Source organism: Nansenia antarctica, assembly GCF_963989245.1.
Source record: "Nansenia antarctica genome assembly, chromosome: 8".
Lineage (NCBI taxonomy): Eukaryota > Metazoa > Chordata > Actinopteri > Argentiniformes > Microstomatidae > Nansenia > Nansenia antarctica.
Genome location: NC_137678.1, coordinates 43,960,380 through 43,978,898, shown reverse-complemented (window position 1 = coordinate 43,978,898; position 18,519 = coordinate 43,960,380). Strand labels below are relative to the sequence as shown.

At 43.9% G+C, this 18,519-nt stretch overlaps 2 protein-coding genes and 1 long non-coding RNA gene across 3 annotated transcripts in view; 2 read left to right on the top strand and 1 right to left on the bottom strand.

Moving 5' to 3' along the window:
• LOC308163667 (translation initiation factor eIF2 assembly protein-like) overlaps positions 1-18,519 on the top strand; it is a 112,057-nt gene that overhangs the window by 90,963 nt on the left and 2,575 nt on the right. The gene's annotated exons all lie outside the window — the stretch shown is intronic.
• Positions 5,175-5,744, bottom strand: LOC308163669. The gene is made up of 3 exons (XR_013937625.1): positions 5,619-5,744; positions 5,384-5,499; positions 5,175-5,273 (listed from the first exon to the last, which is right to left on the bottom strand). It is a non-coding gene; the product is annotated as an uncharacterized lncRNA (long non-coding RNA).
• LOC308164241 (F-box DNA helicase 1-like) overlaps positions 7,413-18,519 on the top strand; it is a gene marked incomplete at both ends in the record, with an annotated part of 36,770 nt that continues 25,663 nt past the window's right edge. The window contains 4 exons of the mRNA XM_080538381.1: positions 7,413-7,491; positions 14,995-15,150; positions 15,440-15,906; positions 16,152-16,282. Of these exons, the coding sequence (XP_080394507.1) occupies positions 7,413-7,491; positions 14,995-15,150; positions 15,440-15,906; positions 16,152-16,282 (833 nt within the window). The remainder of the gene's footprint in view (positions 7,492-14,994; positions 15,151-15,439; positions 15,907-16,151; positions 16,283-18,519) is intronic.

The window sequence follows — 18,519 nt, the reverse complement described above, 5'->3', positions numbered from 1 at the left end:
CTCTAGACACCAGCGGGACTGGTGGAGCGACGACCCACAACAAGAAAACGTCCTTTTGAATTTTGGCGCCAGCGGGTCCCTGCCGCCCCCCCAACGGGTTACTGAGCTAACGTGAAGCTGCTAACGTTGCTAGGTTACAGCTGAGCTAACGTTAAGCTGCTAACGCTAACAGGCTAGTTAGTTAGTAGTGAGTCCAAACCGACTAACACAAACATTCTTCAGTAGGCTAACTTAACTTACACGTTCAACAGTTACAAATAATCCCCCAAATATACCGACAGCAACAACAGACTTTGTCCTCCGTCCAGCCAGGTGCAGGTTATGGTTAGGTTACGAGGTAGAGGCACAGTGCCAAATAAGGGGAAGCTCTGGGAGCTATAGCTCCCCTAGTGGTGACATGAGCTATAGCTCCCCTAGTGGTGACGTGAGCTATAGCTCCCCTAGTGGTGACATGAGCTATAGCTCCCCTAGTGGTAACATGAGCTCCCCTGGAAACATGGTTTGTGACATTTTGGGGGGAGCTCTAAAATATTGATATGATAGCCAAATAAATGCTATTTTGGTCATGGTTTTTCTCAAAGGTGTAAAATAAGGGGGGAAAAATAATATATATATATATATATATAAAAAAAAAAAAAGATTCATGAAAAAAAAGATTTTGCCGCGCTAGCCTAGAGCCGCTCGGAGCGTGGGGGCATCACTGTCTGTCGTGCCAAGAGATGAATTCATTGATTTAATTAAATTTATAATTTGCATAATAGACTCTACCTATAGATTCATGCATAACCATTCAGCTTTCACCAGTCTCCGACATTGCTTTCATTCATTTTAAGTAGTTCTACTTTGTTACTATACCACTGCTAAGTTGAACAAATAAATATTTGCATACATACCCTGACATACATACACACATACCCATACCCTAGTGATAGCTACCTGTCTGGTGACCGTGATAGTGATAGCTACCTGTCTGGTGACGGTGATAGTGATAGTGATATCTACCTGTCTGGTGACGGTGATAGTGATAGTGATAGTGATAGCTACCTGTCTGGTGACGGTGATGGTGATAGCTACCTGTCTGGTGACGGTGATCTCATCGTGAGTCTCGAACCCCAGCGGGCTCTGGCTCTTGTTGGAGTTGACTACCAAATGATATATGAGTATATATCATATATGACACTATTGTTACTTACTTGCAAAGAAACAGAAACGGCTTCAAACCAAGTCCGACTGCCTGTGATGACGATGAGCTGAAGAAAGGCGCGCGAAACTCAGAGACGTAAGTCACGTGGGTCTGGGTAGCTACCATTTCTAAAAGGGGGGTTGTAATAATTAGTTAATTCATAAATCAATCAAAAACTACAACTTTTTTAATTTGGGGGGGATTTGTAATATATGTGTATGCAACACAATGATTGAAGAGGGGCCACAGCCATCCAAGGATGGATTTTTTCAGGATTTAATTGATGGACACATTTTGAAGTCGCACCCACTGTTTCTGAAAGTTCCGACAGAATTGCAATTAATTTTATATACAGATGAGATTGAATTATGCAATCCTCTTGGCTCCCGGGTAACCACAAACAAATTGTTATTGATATATTACACCTTAGGTAACATCAGCCCTAAATATAGATCAAGACTTGCTTCCATTCGTCTGCTTGCAATGGTAAAATCAAAAGATCTTTCTGATTGTGGTATTGATAAGATATTTGAGAGGATTAACCGTGACTTCATTGAGCTGTATGATGGTGTTAAAGTTCCACTCAACATGAAGTGGCTGGATTTAAGGAAGGAGGAGGGTTCGCTTATAGTAAATGCAGGCACTGCGAATGCAACTTTGAAGACATGCAGGAACAATTTAATGAAGATTTGTTTGTTAAAAGGACCATGGCAAGTCATATCAGCCAATGTAGTGACATTGAAAGGGCAAGCACTGACTTTCTGAAAGAAAATCTAAAAACAACATGGTATAAACAGGAGGTGCAAATTAGCAGAATTTCCTCACTTTGATTATATAATCAATCAAACACCACAAGATATCATGCATGTTATACTTGAGGGTGTTGTACGCGTGTTTGATACCATGACTCATAGCATTCCATGCATTACAACTAGCCCTCCGATCAGGCTGAGGGTAAAGGCGGCTACACACTAGACGATTTTAACCCCGATTTAGCTGTCGCCGACCAGTTTTTGCGGTCGGCGACAAAATCCTCCAGTCGTTGCAAACCCGGGGACGCGCCGTCTCCGACGCTCGTTTAATGTGACAGGCTCAGAGACGCAATCGGAGGACCGCCGATCCCGTCGTTAGGGCCGTCGCAGGGCTCCAGATCTTTTCAAACATGTTTCATTTTATCGGCCGACGGAATCTACATTCTGCTAGTCTGAGATGGGCAACGCCCCGTGTGGACAGCACAGCCAATGAGAGGTCGAGGAAATGCAGCGCGGAAGTGGACAGCACAGGTAATGAGAGGTCGAGGAAATGCAGCGCGGAGGAGGCGTGAAAGTAGAAATGGCTCCGAAGAAAAAAGTTGCCAGCGCTCGGTGGAGTGAACAGATGGAAGGAAGGCTCATTGAACTGTGGCAGGACCATCAGTGCCTGTTCGACTTGTCTTGCCCAGACTACCACAACCGTCTCGAAAAAGAGGAGAGCTGGAGAGAAATTGCTACGATCCTACAACAACCAGGTGAGCTAACAAGCTAGCTAGCGAAACTCGCTAAACACTAGTCTATAGCTTCACGTGAGCACTAGGCTATTTGAGCCTGCCCCGCAGGGTTGGAGAAATGGTATCACTATTACATGTGTCAGACATGTCCACCTCTACATCTAGATCCATGACAACAACAGTTGACATGTCAGCTATCCACCCCAGCTTGCCTGAAAATAAAGTCCAGCTGTAACAGCTAACAACAATATTATTAAACAATCAATATAGAGAGGGAGGAAAATGGATGGAGTGGGAGGAAGGAGAGAGGGAGTGAGAGGGGAAGAGGGAGGGAGAGAGATGGAGGAGGGAGAGACAGAGGTAGGGAGGGAGGGCAAGGGAGCATGTGCATTAAAATAAATATCTGTGCCCCAATTGTCCATTCTTCTGTTTGAAATGAGCACTTGGCTGATGATGGAACATAATTATGTTCATAACGCTCATGCATGCAAATGACAATACCTCTTGTAATGTTTTTTTTTTCTTTTCAGTTGAGGAGGTGAAGACCAGGGCCACATCTTTGAGGACCCAATATACACGTCTGCTGAAACCACAGGCAAGTGGGAGTGGGACCAAGAATCCAACAAATCTACACAATAGCAAGAGCTCTCACGAACCACAAAACACTTCTTTCACATGTCTGCACGGTCACCTTGTGAATGTAGCATTTGATGGCATATTACGCTTTTTTCTCTCCCTCCTATTCTAGCTTGGTGGGTCAATCCGAGACATGCTGGATGAAGAGGAACATGATGTCCAGTGTGACATGTCGGAGACTTCATCAAGATCTGTGGCATCAGTTGACACGTCAGCCATCATGCCTGAATCACGACCTGGTACCCCCTTTGATTCAGATGGTGAGGAAAGTCATCAGCCTCCCGCCTCATCCACTGCCAGCTTGCCTGTAAAGATGCCCTCAAAGAAACGCTGCAAAGAGAAACACACAGAGCTTGACATCGAGCTCCAGAAGCTTGATACATTAAAGGAGATGTCGTCAAAAGTCCTGGCTATCGGTGCCAAGCAGTGCGATAATCCAGAGGCTTCATTTGGAAATCAGGTTGCAATTGAACTTAGGCAAATAAAAGACCTATCAATCAAAACAAGGGTCAAAAGAAACATCATGACACTGCTGTATGATGCCCAGGACTCTGAAATGTATGCATCTCACCCACACACCTTGGCACCAACACAACCCCTACCACACCACCTTCAGTACATGCCACCTCAGGTTCCTCAGCCATCTTTTACTCAGAGGCTATACGACTCTGACAATTGACATGTAATTCAAGGCGTTTACAAAATCTGCACTACTATATTTGTTGTTTACAATTACTTTACACTATTTGTTAACGTTGTTTTTTTTCATGCAGTTGCACTGCTTTTGAAGATACTTGTTGAAATGTTGACCTTGTTTTATGCCAGTTTTATGGCTGTGCCATTTTGTATTCAGGTTCACCGTGTTATTGATGAGTGAAACTGCTTTTGAAGATACACAAGAATGTTGACCTTGATTTATGCCAGTTTTGTTGCTGTGCCATTTTTTATTCAGGTATGTTTTGAGTTTTGAAAGAAACATCTGTACAATAAAATGTCAATGAGAAAAAAGCCTTTGCACTTTATTGAAAAAAGTAAGTATAAATTGTCATCACACATTCTTTGATTGTTCAGATTCCACATTGTGAGACATTAGGCTATTTATTTACACATGGTTGCCTTCCAATAGGCCTAAAACTAAACAGTGTCCTTGGCTTAAATGTGTTCCTCCTGCCATGGAACCTCACCCGCAGGTGAAGCAAAATAATCCTTAAGCAGGTTGCGTTGTTCTTTTGCACTGATTGTGGGGTTGCGTCCCCTTCCAAGCTCCACTGGCTGCAGATTTCCTGATCCATGTCTCCTCCAGCTTCCCTCGATGACCCTGTGGTCCGCATCCACCCAGTCTGCAAAGGCTGGTGGCATGTATGCCTCAGACCTGCACTCTCGGAGATAGTTGTGTATGCAGAGGGAGGCCATGGTTATCTTTGTAACCTTCTCCGGTTCAAGGCAGATGGTGGACCTAAACACCCTCAACCTGTTAGCCAGGATGCCAAAGGCATTTTCGACCACTCTCCGCGCCCTTGAGAGGCGGTAATTGAAAATGCGTTGGTCGTGGTCCATCTGTCGAAATGGGTAGGGCTTCATCAGGTCCGTCCGTAGAGGGTATGCCTCATCCCCCACAAACATGTAGGGAACTACAGCACTGGAGTTGGGCAGTGGCTCAGGAGGCGGAACATTTAGGAGGCTCTGGTCCATTGCTTTTCTGAGGTCAGAGTGGGCAAACAGTCCAGCATCAGAGACCCTGCCCTGGGCGCCCACGTTGGCATAGATGAACTTATAGTTTGCATCCACGGCAGCCATCATGAGGACAGAGAATCTTGATTTGTAGTTGTAATATATACTACCACTGCTCGTTGGGGGTTGTATGTAGTAGATGTGCTTGCCGTCGAGGGCACCAAGGCAGTGCGGAAACTGCCATTTATCTTCAAAATCTTTGGCAATTGCTCGCCATTCAGCTTCCGATGCTGGTGTCTGAGGATAAAAGGGAGGAGAATATTAGATTGAACTGAAAAACAGGTTAGTATTGTAGGATTTAGAACACCGGGTTATGTCTGTAGTGCTCTGTGGTGACCAAAGCCTACCGTCAGGAAATCTTCCTTCAAGACCAGATGCAGGGCTTCGCAGGTCTCCACAACAATGCTGGACACAGTGCTGCTCCCAATTCGGTATTGGAAGCTGAGTGATTTGAAGGTTTCACCTTCATGAGAAAATAAAAGTTCAGCCAACATATAATGCACACATTTGAAATGTAGGCTATAATATGCTACAGTATTATAACATGATAATGTGAAATTGTTATGATATAGGCCTACCCACCGGTTGCCAAAAATCGAAGGGTCAAAGACAGACGCTCTCTTGCAGTAATTGCCCTTCTCATCTTGGTGTCCTGCTTTGTGATGAGGCAAACAACCTTCCCCAGCAGGTAATCAAACTCATCTTCTGTCATCCGTAGCAGCTCCCTGAACCCAGTCCTATCATTCATCTATTATTGGGAAGATGGGAGGGAGAGGAGCACAATATAGCCTATTAGAGCTAAAAATGTCAGCTGGCAAATATGCACAAAGTAATGTTTGCTCTAATAACACGTCATATTCTCAAATAGTAGTAGCTAGTCAGCTAGTGCTACACAACCTAGCAAGCTATTTAAACAGGCCAGTCTTGCTAAACATACCGTTTCTCAATGGGACTTACCTCCAACTCTCTCTGCAGAACTGACAACCCATGCTGTCCACGTCTCGCCAACCACTCTCTCGTCCAAATTCTACGTTTGGCCCTTTTCCTTTTCGGTTTTTCTGAGCAAATAAATGCACATGCAACAAGTGCAGCTAATTGTTGTTGCGTGTCAAGCTCCATCTTGTTTTGACAGCTGTCAACGTCTCGTCATCATGTGCTGATATCGCGTCACTGCAGCTTGGCGAATCGTCCTGACCAAGTGAAGAATCTTGTAGTCTGTGAGCCCCCGTCGTTGCCACATCCTGTAGTCTGCGCTGTGCTGCGACGTCTGCGCGCCGCTGAGACGCGGACACCAGCACGACGGTCGTTTAGTGTGAGAGGCTCAGCGATGTTACAACTTGAAAAGTCGTCTAGTGTGTAGCCGCCCTTAATGTATCAACTTCATGTGGTTGAGTCAATTGAAACGTTTGTGACACACACACACACACACACGTGAGAAATGCCAGGATGTACACTAGATTCGCCAACATTTCTGAGTATGCGGCGTGGGGATACTTTTCATACTCAACTTCACCTAAATGCATTGGGCGTCTCTTCAGTCTCGTCTATCTATCTATCTATCTATCTCTCTCTCTCTATCTCTCTATCTATCTATCTATCTACCTACCTATCTATCTATCTATCTCTCTCTCTCTCTATCTATCTATCTATCTACCTACCTATCTATCTCTCTCTCTATCTATCTCTCTATCTAGCTATCTATCTATCGCTCTCTCTCTCTATCTCTCTCTCTATCTATCTATCTATCTATCTCTCTCTCTCTCTCTCTCTATCTATCTATCTATCTATCTGTCTATCTCTCTATCTATCTCTCTATCTCTCTCTCTATCTATCTCTCTCTATCTATCTATCTATCTGTCTATCTATCTATCTATCTATCTATCTATCTGTCTATCTATCTATCTCTCTCTCTCTCTCTATCTCTCTATCTATCTATCTATCTATCTATCTATCTATCTATCTGTCTGTCTATCTATAAGGAGGCACAAAGCACAGCGAGGGAGCACCTCCGCACTGCACAAGAACGTCAGAAGAAGATGTATGATGTCCGAGCACGAGAACATTCTTACAGCGTTGGAGATTTGGTGTATGTAAAGGATACCACGAAAAAGAAGGGACTAAGCCCCAAGCTTCAAGCACCTTGGAAGGGCCCCTTGATTGTGGCTGGATGCCGTGGTCCTGTCCTCTACGATATTCAAGGGTTGAAGCGCAGAAAGATAGTGCACCATGATCGGCTTAAACCATACAATAGTGAGGTGGTCCCTGCTGGGATAAAACGTCAAAGGAGTCAAGTGCTGCAGCAGTGCCAAGACCCAGCTACACAGCTACCTGAAGAGGATGTCCCGTTGGTACCAGAGCTGCCACTACAGAAAGACAATGATAAAGATCCAGCAGGGGAAGGAGCTTCTCGAGAGTCATGTGATCAAGAGGAGAAACCTCATCTCAAAGCTCCAAGGTGTCAGCAGGAAAAAAGACAAAAGGACACTCCAAAAAATACTGTTAAAACATCTAAGGGACGCATGGTTAATAAGCCAGAGAGATTCAGGAACTAGTTATTGAAAGAGAGACTGTTTAGTTTATCTGCAGATTGGTTACTTCATCCAAGAAGTTTTGCATTATAAAGAAAAATATATATATATATATTTTACTGCCAAGTAGTTAAGTGTTTTAATTGTTTCACTGCTGTTTAGCTATAGGGCCTACGAGTTTGCAAAGAATGTGATGTAAGTAATCTAATAATTTAGATTAGTTCATTGAGTCAACTGTTCTATTCCTAGACATGTTAATGATAAGTCACCTGTACTGAAGGGACTCAGTACTCTTGGAGGGGGATAGTGTGAGACAGTCCACCATGGATGGCTTTCCCTGTTGTTGTTGTTGTTGTTGTTGTTGTGTTTATGTTACCGTTATTGTTGATTGGTTACTGTATGTCACATGATCACCCAAGAGAGAGATATAGCTCGTTACCTTGGTTACGTAACGGTCAGTTAAGGGTGCTCATCGGCATGAACTGCAAAGCTGCTGAACGGAGAATTCGTTGTCGTGTGAGTCATTATACCCACGCACATCAGACGGACAAAACACGACAATATTCTTATATTTGTATAATACATCGATATAACATCATGTATTTCCTCACATAACTCTAGTCGGCGCTAAAGCGTAATATTAACCAAAGAAAAGAAAGGAGCCAATAGGGGTTGCGTTCGTAAACTCGCTCTGGAAATCTGACCAGCACTCATGGAATGTCTCTTGTCCAATCAAATTACGTGGTCACTTCATGACGTTGAACTCAGTGTGCGCTCCGGCGCTCTCAGCGAGAATTTACGAACGCAGCCGGAGACAGAACTAGCTAAAACACTCGCTAACTGAAATAGCTAATGCAATAAAAAAAAAAGTTGACTTTGACCACACACAAAGTTGTTTGATAAGCAAGCAACTGTATTTGCTAGCCAGACCTTTAATATAAAGGTAAGTGCTCCTTTCCACACAAGTCAAATCACGTGAATACAGAGATACAGCTAGCCTGATCTTGGCTGCCTAGCAACTACCTAGCTAAGCACTTAGGTACACTATTGAATGCACTCCTGTTTATCTTTCTTACAGCAAACGATTGCGACCCATAGACTGGACACTTCTTCGTAACTATGGAGTCGGCTACTAAAGGTAATATATATATATATTTTACATTTATATGTTTGGCATTTAGCACTGCAGACGCCTTATTCCAAAGTGAATCATCAATGCACCTGCCCAATAGTAATTAGAGTTTTTCTGATAATCTAAGGTTTTGGGCTTTTTTTATTTTTATGGATTTAGTGGTTTTTACACTGTGGTTAGGCAGGAATATGTCAATCCCATCTGGCAGCCCTGCTTTGGCGGGCTTTGCGCTGCGACAGCGCTAGCCGATATGACAGTTTCACCGCGGGGATTAAAGACACACAACATAAAGGATCAGTTCAATTCTATATTCATATAGTTTTATATGTTATATGTTACTTTGAACGTTTTAAACTGTTATACTACACGACGGTGTTCACGATGGAGGCAGTTACAGGTAAGACTGACCATTAAAGTCTGTCAGATAAAACCTTTTACCCAAACTGTTCTAGCCAAGTGTTGAGAAGCTAACTAGGCTAGCTAGCACAGCCTGGCTGGTTTCTATGGTGATGTTACTATAGCTACAGTCAGCGGCGGACTGGCCACCCAGCTAGCAATTTTTGGTTCTAAAAATGTTCAAAGAATGTTACCTAGAACGTTCTCGTAATGTTTTCAGCGGGAAGTTTTCTTTAAGTTCCCAGAATGTTCTAGGATAACGTTCTCTAAAAACATTTTTAAAATGTTGTGTGATAGCCTTCTTAAAATGTTAAGTGACAACATTGCTAGAACATTATGCCCTAATGTTCTTGAAAACGTTTTCAGTGGGAAGTTCCCAGAATGTTCTAGGATAACGTTCTCTAAAAACATTTTAAAAATGTTGTGTGATAACCTTCTTAAAATATTAAGTGACAACATTGCTAGAACATTATGCCCTAATGTTCTTGAAAACGTTTTCAGTGGGAAGTTCCCAGAATGTTCTAGGATAACGTTCTCTAAAAACATTTTAAAATTTTTGTGTGATAACCTTCTTAAAATGTTAAGTGACAACATTGCTAGAACATTATGCCCTAATGTTCTTGAAAACGTTTTCAGTGGGAAGTTCCCAGAATGTTTTAGGATAATGTTCGGTAATAACCTTCTTAAAATGTGAGTTGACAATATTGCTAGAACATTACACCTTATGTTCTGAAAACATTTTCAGCTTAAGTTTTTTGTTTGTTCCCAGAATGTTTTAGGATAACGTGTGTTACGTTTTGGAATAATGTTCTAAATGTAGAGTGGTGTTGGACCCATGTGCGGTGCGACTCAGAGGAATTGAGGTCGAGACATGAATAAAATAAAGTTCTCTTTACTGAGATGAATACACTGAATATCCATAGGACCGTGATACAGAACCACAACAAAATAAAGGAGAGCAAGCAAGGCTCTGCGTAGCGAGTCGATAACTAATAACAAAAACAAAACACTTGCGAGTAGCGAAAACAAAAGATGAGCAAACAAGGCTCGTTTACTAAAAGCAAACTTCACTTAAACACAAACAAATCAAAACACACATATAGTCAATAATACCTGCTGGAAGTAGCGACAGGTAAGGTAAAGTCCTCCAGGACCGAGACAAGTATCATGCACAATATTCTTAAGGGAAAGACGAGGGTTCACAAGACGCTAACAAGTACGAACAACTGACAAGGGAACCGGGAAATGGGACACACCTAAATACACATACAAACACTCACAGGTGACAATAATCACGTAATTAGTCCAGGGCTGGAGTGATGCTGCTCTTCAACCAGCAGAGGCATCGGGGAGTGATCCTCGCTGACCCCCCTCGTAACAAATGTGCTCTAAAAACCATTCTAAAAACGTTTGCTTATAACCTTCTTAAAATGTTTACTGAAAACCCTGTTAAAACATTATGCCCAAACATTCTTAAAATGTTTTTAGCTAAACGTATTAACACATGTAAAAGTTTGATAACATAAATATTCAAGTCTTTCAACATAATGTATCATTATTTATTAACATTAACAACAGAGGTGAGACAGGGAGAGGCAGCCACAGCTTCATTTGAGAACATTTTTTTTTTTTAAAGCAAAACATCATATACTGTAGGCCTACATACTGAAAACATGGAAGTCAGAACCTATCATCACTGCAACAGTACATATCTCTGACAGTACATATCCTCATGACAGACAGGCATTCCCAAAGTGTTGATTGCTTGATTTAGTCCTCGAACAGTGTGGGGCTTCTGCTCCCCTCAAGTGCTGCTGCTTAAACATCATCTTAAACATCATCCCTGGACACATCCTTACTCTGAACTCTGTCCTCAGTCACAGATGGTCCACCTGTAGCACTGTCCTCAGTCATGGATGGTCCACCTGTATTATCCACCTGCATTATAACAAAAATAGTATTTAAAATCAGAATAGTTTCTGATTCATCAGAAGTCTTTTTGGTAGCCCTTTAAATTACAGGCAGTTAATTATGCAGTAATTACTGGAAATAACCAAGTAATATCCATGTAAAATAGACATGTAGAATGCTAGTAATTGTGCTAGCTAGATTGCTATAGCTTGCTAGCTAGCTAGCTAGCTAGCTCCCAAACCTGGCCCAAACCTTTGGGCTGGTAGATTTGCTTCACTCACCAGCCAAAAAACCAACAACAATGACGTTAATCTATTGAGTGGCTGGTCAAATATGAACGTTCACCAATTTGTCGATTTGGACGGAGGATAAAAGTTAATTTTGCGCCCAGCTTCCTAGCAATTTCTGACAACACACGCTCGACATTATTCGCATTAACGGTTAGTTTGTGGTCAAGAAAGTAAATGTATCCATACAAAGTAACGTTAATCAATTAAAAACAGTTATTGTAACCTTACCGTTTAATCCACGGTGTCCCGTTCCCTTGTGCTGTCTTCAACTAAAACCGTCTACATGTGCCCGACCACGGAGGTGAACTGAACATCTCAGTCAGGCTTAGTGAAATCTAATCAGAGTCGTTTGATTGGTCTGAAATCTAATCAGAGTCGTTTGATTGGTCTGCCACGTCCTCAGCCTCCTCGGTTATTGGTGCAAGTCTGAAACTTGAATTTTTAATAACATCCCAAAAACATTTTCTGAATGTTTGGGCATAATGTTTTAACAGGGTTTTCAGTAAACATTTTAAGAAGGTTATAAGCAAACGTTTTTAGAATGGTTTTTAGAGCACGTTATCCTAAAACATTCTGGGAACAAAAAAAACTTAAGCTGAAAATGTTTTGAGAACATAAGGTGTAATGTTCTAGCAATATTGTCAACTCACATTTTAAGAAGGTTATTACCAAACATTTGTAGAATGTTTTTTGAGAACATTATCCTAAAACATTCTGGGAACTTAAAGAAAACTTCCCGCTGAAAACATTTTCAAGAACATTAGGGCATAATGTTCTAGCAATGTTGTCACTTAACATTTTAAGAAGGTTATCACACAACATTTAAAAAATGTTTTTAGAGAACATTATCCTAAAACATTCTGGGAACTTCCCACTGAAAACGTTTTCAAGAACATTAGGGCATAATGTTCTAGCAATGTTGTCACTTAACATTTTAAGAAGGTTATCACACAACATTTAAAAAATGTTTTTAGAGAACGTTATCCTAGAACATTCTGGGAACTTAAAGAAAACTTCCCGCTGAAAACATTACGAGAACATTCTAGGTAACATTCTTTGAACATTTTTAGAACCAAAAATTGCTAGCTGGGAATGTTCTTCCTTTGTTATCGTGTAACATTGTGGGAACATTTTATAAAAGAACATTCTATAATCTGTTACCTAAACAATGTCCCCAAAACATCCTTGGAATGTTGCAGGTAAAACGTTCTTCCTTTGTTTACATATCACATTACAGGAACATTCTAGAAAAAACGTTTTGTGATCTGAGGCATCAATAACATCCTGAAAACATTATCCGAATGTTGCTTTGAAAATGTCCATTCTTTGTTATCATGTAACATTGTGGGAACATTTTATAAAAGAACATTCTATAATCTGTTACCTAAACAATGTCCCCAAAACATCCTCAGAATGTTGCACCTAAAACGTTCTTACTTTGTTAACATTTAACGTTATAGGAACATTATTTGAAATGGTAAACATCCTTAAAATGCTCTTTGAACATTAGATGAAAACGTTTTCTTTAAAACATTAGCAGAACTTGTAGGGAATGTTAGCCAATGTTGTGGGAACATTCCCTGCTAGCTGGGCACCGGGCAAGCCTGGCAAATGCCAGGAGGGCCGCGAGACTCTGGGCCGATCAGAATGTATTATATAAACATTTTTTATAATAAGTAATTTTGTCTCTGGTGATTTTCATTGAAAATAACTTATTTCAGCAGACCGCGGCCCAAAACTTTTTATATCGGCCGGGCCATCCACGCAGTTCTGCATCACGGATGCCCAGGGCCCTAAACCAATAGGAGCAGAGTTCCCCTATGGGGCGGAGCTCCACGATAGCGTGTGTGTGTGTGTGTGTGTGTGTGTGTGTGTGTGTGTGTGTGTGTGTGTGTGTGTGCGTGCGTGCGTGTGTGTGTGTGTGTGTGTGTGTGAGAGAGAGAGTGAGAGAGAGACAGAGAGAGAGAGAGAGAGAGAGAGAGAGAGCAAGAGAGAGAGAGAGAGCAAGAGAGAGAGAGAGAGAGAGATAGAGAGAGACAGAGAGAGAGAGTCAGAGAGAGCAAGAGAGAGAGAAAGAGAGAGAGAGAGAGAGAGAGAGAGAGGGAGACTAATATGGTATTAAGGGAGCCTAAGCTAGCGCTGGGCTGCGTTCGTTTGACGTACTCTCTAGTCTCTGATTCCTATCAGTGCTGTTCACTGGACCCACAGTAATAATCACTCTGGGATGTTAGAAAGACGTCAGTTTGCCACTGGACGAGGTGGATGTGACGGGACAGAGTGGATGCTCCAGACACACACACACACACACACACACACACACACGTGCACACACACACACACACACACACACACACACACACGGACACACACACAAGACAGACACGACAGATTGTGGTAGGTCGCGTCGGGCTTGAACGGGTGCGTCTTGCCCTGAGACACTGCCATGTCCACGGCTGCCAGAGCTTCGGCGCGTGCCAACAGAGTCTCATCCAGGCTTGCGAAGATGTTGTTCTGCAACTGCAGTGAGGTAGAGAGACAAAGAGATACAGGGAGACAGGGATAGAGAATAGAATGAAAATGAGAGAAGAGAGAGAAAGAAAAAAAAAGATGAATACAGGGATAAGGCAGCTGGGGACCTCTGACAACCTATTATTAGTTATTAGTTTCTGCGTTGCTGAAAAAATAAATAAAAATAAAAGAAAGGAAGGCTTCAGGGCCTCGCTTAGAGGTTCGTTCGAACAATTTCTAAAAACAAGTGAGGCTCCCGTTAGCACCGAGAAGCTAACGTTACTGCTAGCACTAGCAATGCTAGTAGTAGCACGGCACAGCCCCCCCTGAGAGGCAAAGATGATGATGGTCAGGAGTGGCGAAGTAGAGGATACGGAGGCGGAAGATGGAGCTACTCAGAGCAGCAGCAGCAGCAGGGCTGAGAGTGAAATTGACATGGACGCAGCCACAGGTGATGGAACGCAAGACGAGCCTACGGTGTCAGATGTCATGTATGATGATCCTGGTAATTGGCCAGTACATGGACTCTACCGTTACATATGTGATCATTAGAAGAGGTCCCCCAAAGATGAAACCTGGATTTAGTTATCCTAAAAATAATGAGAACAGAAACTTTAGTGAAACTTTATTTCTCAGAAAACTACCAAATGGGGAAAAAACTCTCAAAAACGGGACATGTCTTTTTGCTTTTGCTGTAAGCTTTTCAACATAAAGGATAGGCCTACATGGTGGTGAGTAACATCTCTATTCATGTCAATAATGGCTTGTGCGTATTTAATGTTGGGTATGATGACTGCTTTATCCTAAATCCTAATCCTTTACGAGTATAAAAGGTTTGAAATGAAACAAACATGGTTGTAAACTATCTAAATAAGTAGATATTCTATTGTCTATCAGCACAGCATGTGAGCGCATTTCTTGCAATATATATCGGTGCGTGCGTGTCGCGCGGTTATAATAGTAGCCTACATCATTATAAAAGGCCTCGCAAATCTGACTTCGCACAGGGCCTCGCATATCTCCCAAACGGCCCTGGCTGTAAGCCATAATCATCAAATTTATAACAAATAAAGGCTTTAAATATCTCGCTTTGCATGTAATGAGTCTATATAAGTTTTGCACGATATTCTAATTTTTTGAGTTGCACCTGTCGTGTGTCTGATATAACCCTGTATGTCCCTGGTGTTTTGCAGGAAAGGCCAAGCGGAGGCACCTCAGCGCTGGGGAGTGTGGTAGTCTGGGGAGCAGCGCCCAGGGCACCCATGCCCTCACACAGCCCCATTCCGTTGTCCATGGCAACCCTATTCCTAACCTCTTACCGAGAACCCCCACCAAAAAGAAGAGGAGAGGTATGTTTTTGTGTGTAGTGTCTTCTGGGACATGGCACTGTAGTAAATAAACCAAACATAGGCCTACACTAGTCTGCTTTGATAAGTGTGTTTCTGTTTCGCTCACAACGGTCAGGCGTGACGGTGTTGCTCATGATCCCCCTTTCCTTGTTGTCCTCTACCCGTTGTGTCTCCATCCTTCCTCCCTTATTTATCTCCTCTCCTCTCCTCTTCTCCTTCTCTCCTCCTCCTCCTCTCCTCTCCTTTCATCTCCTCTCATCTCCTCCTCCCCGTCGCCGACGGTTCTCAGAATCTGCTAGATTACTAGCTAGATCTAGTAATCTAGACGTGACGGGTAGAGTCAGGGTCGTCAGTCCTCAGAAGGCCGCCCAGCCTTCCACCCCAGAGTCGGAGGAGGAGGCGTTTACCACACCCATGAAGGAGGAGCCTCCAGAGGAAATGATGGACTGTCTGGAGGGGCTGACGGAGGCCATGTACGGGGACGACGAGGAGTTTGAGCGCTCCTCCTCCTTGGGAGCAGGACAGGAGGATCCAGGCTGTGTGTTCCAGCAGGAGGAGGACGAGGTGGACGCTCTTCCCGACGCCCACTACGGCCTCCTGGGCACCAGCCAGGCCCTGGTCCAGCCCCAGGGCCACATGGAGGACCTCCCGGTGGAGATACTGGAGATACTGTTCGGTCTCCTCCCTGCCGAGGACCTCTATCGTCACGTGGGCCTGGTCTGTCACCGCTGGAGGGAGATCGTCACCCAGCCTCTGGTGAGACACGGGGATGGAGAGACGTGGTTAGAAGACTAGAATGTGTAGAGGAGACGTACCCAGAGCAGCTGGTGAGAGACTAGAAGGGGGAACTCTACCCGAAACTGGTGCCTAATGAAAAAGGCGAGATTGCTTAGCCAGCACCAAAAGGAATATGCAGAGCCGTCGTCCAATCTGTGTAGGTTTAAAAAAAAAAAAAAAGTATCTCTAGGCGGTGATGTTGTATCTTTATGTCCTGTGTGTAGTTTGTTCCATGGAAGAAGCTGTATTACCGGTACCAGAAAGGAGAGAGAGAGGCCGTTCGGGAGATCAGCTGCATTCTGAAGGCCAACAGCATCACCAAGGAGGACGACCTGAGTGTCATCAACCTTGTCAGGTGAGGTCTCCCCCAAAGTCTGAGTGTGATCAACCTTGTCAGGTGACGTCTCCCCCAAAGTCTGAGTGTGATCAACCTTGTCAGGTGACGTCTCCCCCTCGTCTCCCCCTCGTCTGAGAGGCGATGGCTGAACCCCGTACTGTGGCATATTCACTCTCAATCGATCTGGGTGAAGTGCTCATCTGCCTGTGTCGTGTGTGTGTGAGTGTGTGTGTGTGTGTCGTGTGTGTGTCGTGTGTGTGTGTGTGTCGTGTGTGTGTCGTGTGTGTGTCGTGTGTGTGTCGTGTGTGTGTCGTGTGTGTGTTGTGTCGTGTGTTGTGTCGTGTGTGTGTGTGTGTGTGTCGTGTGTGTGTCGTGTGTGTGTCGTGTGTGTGTCGTGTTGTGTGTGTGTTGTGTGTGTGTCGTGTGTGTGTCGTGTTGTGTGTGTGTGTGTGTGTGTCGTGTGTGTGTCGTGTGTGTGTCGTGTTGTGTGTGTGTCGTGTGTGTGTCGTGTGTGTGTCGTGTGTGTGTCGTGTGTGTGTGTGTGTGTGTGTGTGTGTGTGTGTGTGTGTGTGTGTGTTACGCTTGCCTGGCTCAGGACAAGGTGACAAAAAGGGAGACGACACATGGAGAACAATAATAGGAGATTTATTAAAGAATAATAGGTTGAATGGAAAGAATGATAAAGTAAATCATAACAACAACCAAAACGGCTGCTGGTCGACAAGGAAGAGACCGAGTCCATCAATTTGACCCCCTCTTAAAGTTCCTGGGACAATCAGGATGATCACCTTCACCTGTGCCCATCAGGAACCAAGAGAGAGGGTCAACAAGACAATAGATGTTTGGCGCCCACTGGTGGTACCAGTGTGGATCGTCACATCCCCCCCCTTAAAACAGAGGCCTACTAAAAAGGTCTCTGCTAATTTGTTTCCCAGATTACAAATAATACAAATAATAACAAGAGTCTATGGCAACAAAAAAACGGTGATCTCTGCCACACAGCCTAAACGTCAAATCCCAACCTCCCCTACAACCTGCCCACCCTCCAGCAATTCCTGGTACCTGGAAAAGCTCTATTTAAGGAGGGAGGAGCAAGAGAAAGAGAGATTAAGGACAAGAATTTTAGACCGGCAGCATTGATTCACCTGGTAAGGCGCTGGCTCGGACTCTGCAAAGTATGCAAAAAGGTCAGGGGGTTATGATCTGAACAAACAACCACTGGATGAGACCCCCCCCTTCCCACATAAACATCAAAGTGCTGCAGAGCCCAAACCAGTGCCAAACAGAAACCAAACAGTTCTCAAACAATAACACATAACTCAGCCAATGTCTCATGGTCTTAAGCCGAGGACGCAAAACACCGTCTCCAGGCCCACTCACATCCTCCTCCCCCCCTGCTGCCACCACAGGAGTGGACGGAGATGGAGACACCCCATGCACTGTGGTCTGTGTAGACCCTCTACGGCTAGGGGCATCGATCAAATAATTCTGTCTGGACACCTGTCGTACAACAGAGTAGGGACCAGTAAATTTTGCCTGGAAAACTGGGTCACTCACAGAACAATCATTATGAGGAAGCCATTGACGAACCAACACATCCTCCAAGAGAAAACAACCACTTTCAGAGCTCTCCAGCTCATTCTTAGGCTGAATCCCACTGAGCAGTAGCTTCAGCTCAGGATCCTCCTGTTGGGCTAAAATCAACTCACTCCGAGACAAAGGCGGCGGCAGGTCAGGAAACTGAAAAACAGAATTGTCAGGAGTGAACTTATCAGACTCTTTACCATCATCAATTTTAGGGTCCATGCAACTCATAGCACGAGTCATGGCGCAGGCAGTAAAAACCTCAGGAAACTCCTTCACACTTAGGTCGGGTCCTGTTGGTCGTGTAAACCCAGAACTAACTACCAGAGGTGGGGGCACATCACTCCACACTCTTCCTCCAGCCAGGTTATTTCCCAAGATGACTGCCACACCCACCACAGGCAGAGAGGGTCGAACACCAATGGTCACTACCCCCTGGACCAGATCAGAGCAAAGCTCAATTTCATGCAAGGGGACAGACAAAGTCTGCATCCCCATCCCTCTAATCAAAACGCTGGTCCCCACACTTGACTCCTGAGAGAATGTTAAAACCGATTCCAATATAAACGATTCTGAAGCCCCTGTATCACGAAGTATCTGGACAGGCACTTTCTGTGGGCTTCCCACCAGAGAAACGAAACCTGTAGTAATAAACGGGCCAAAATCAGGAT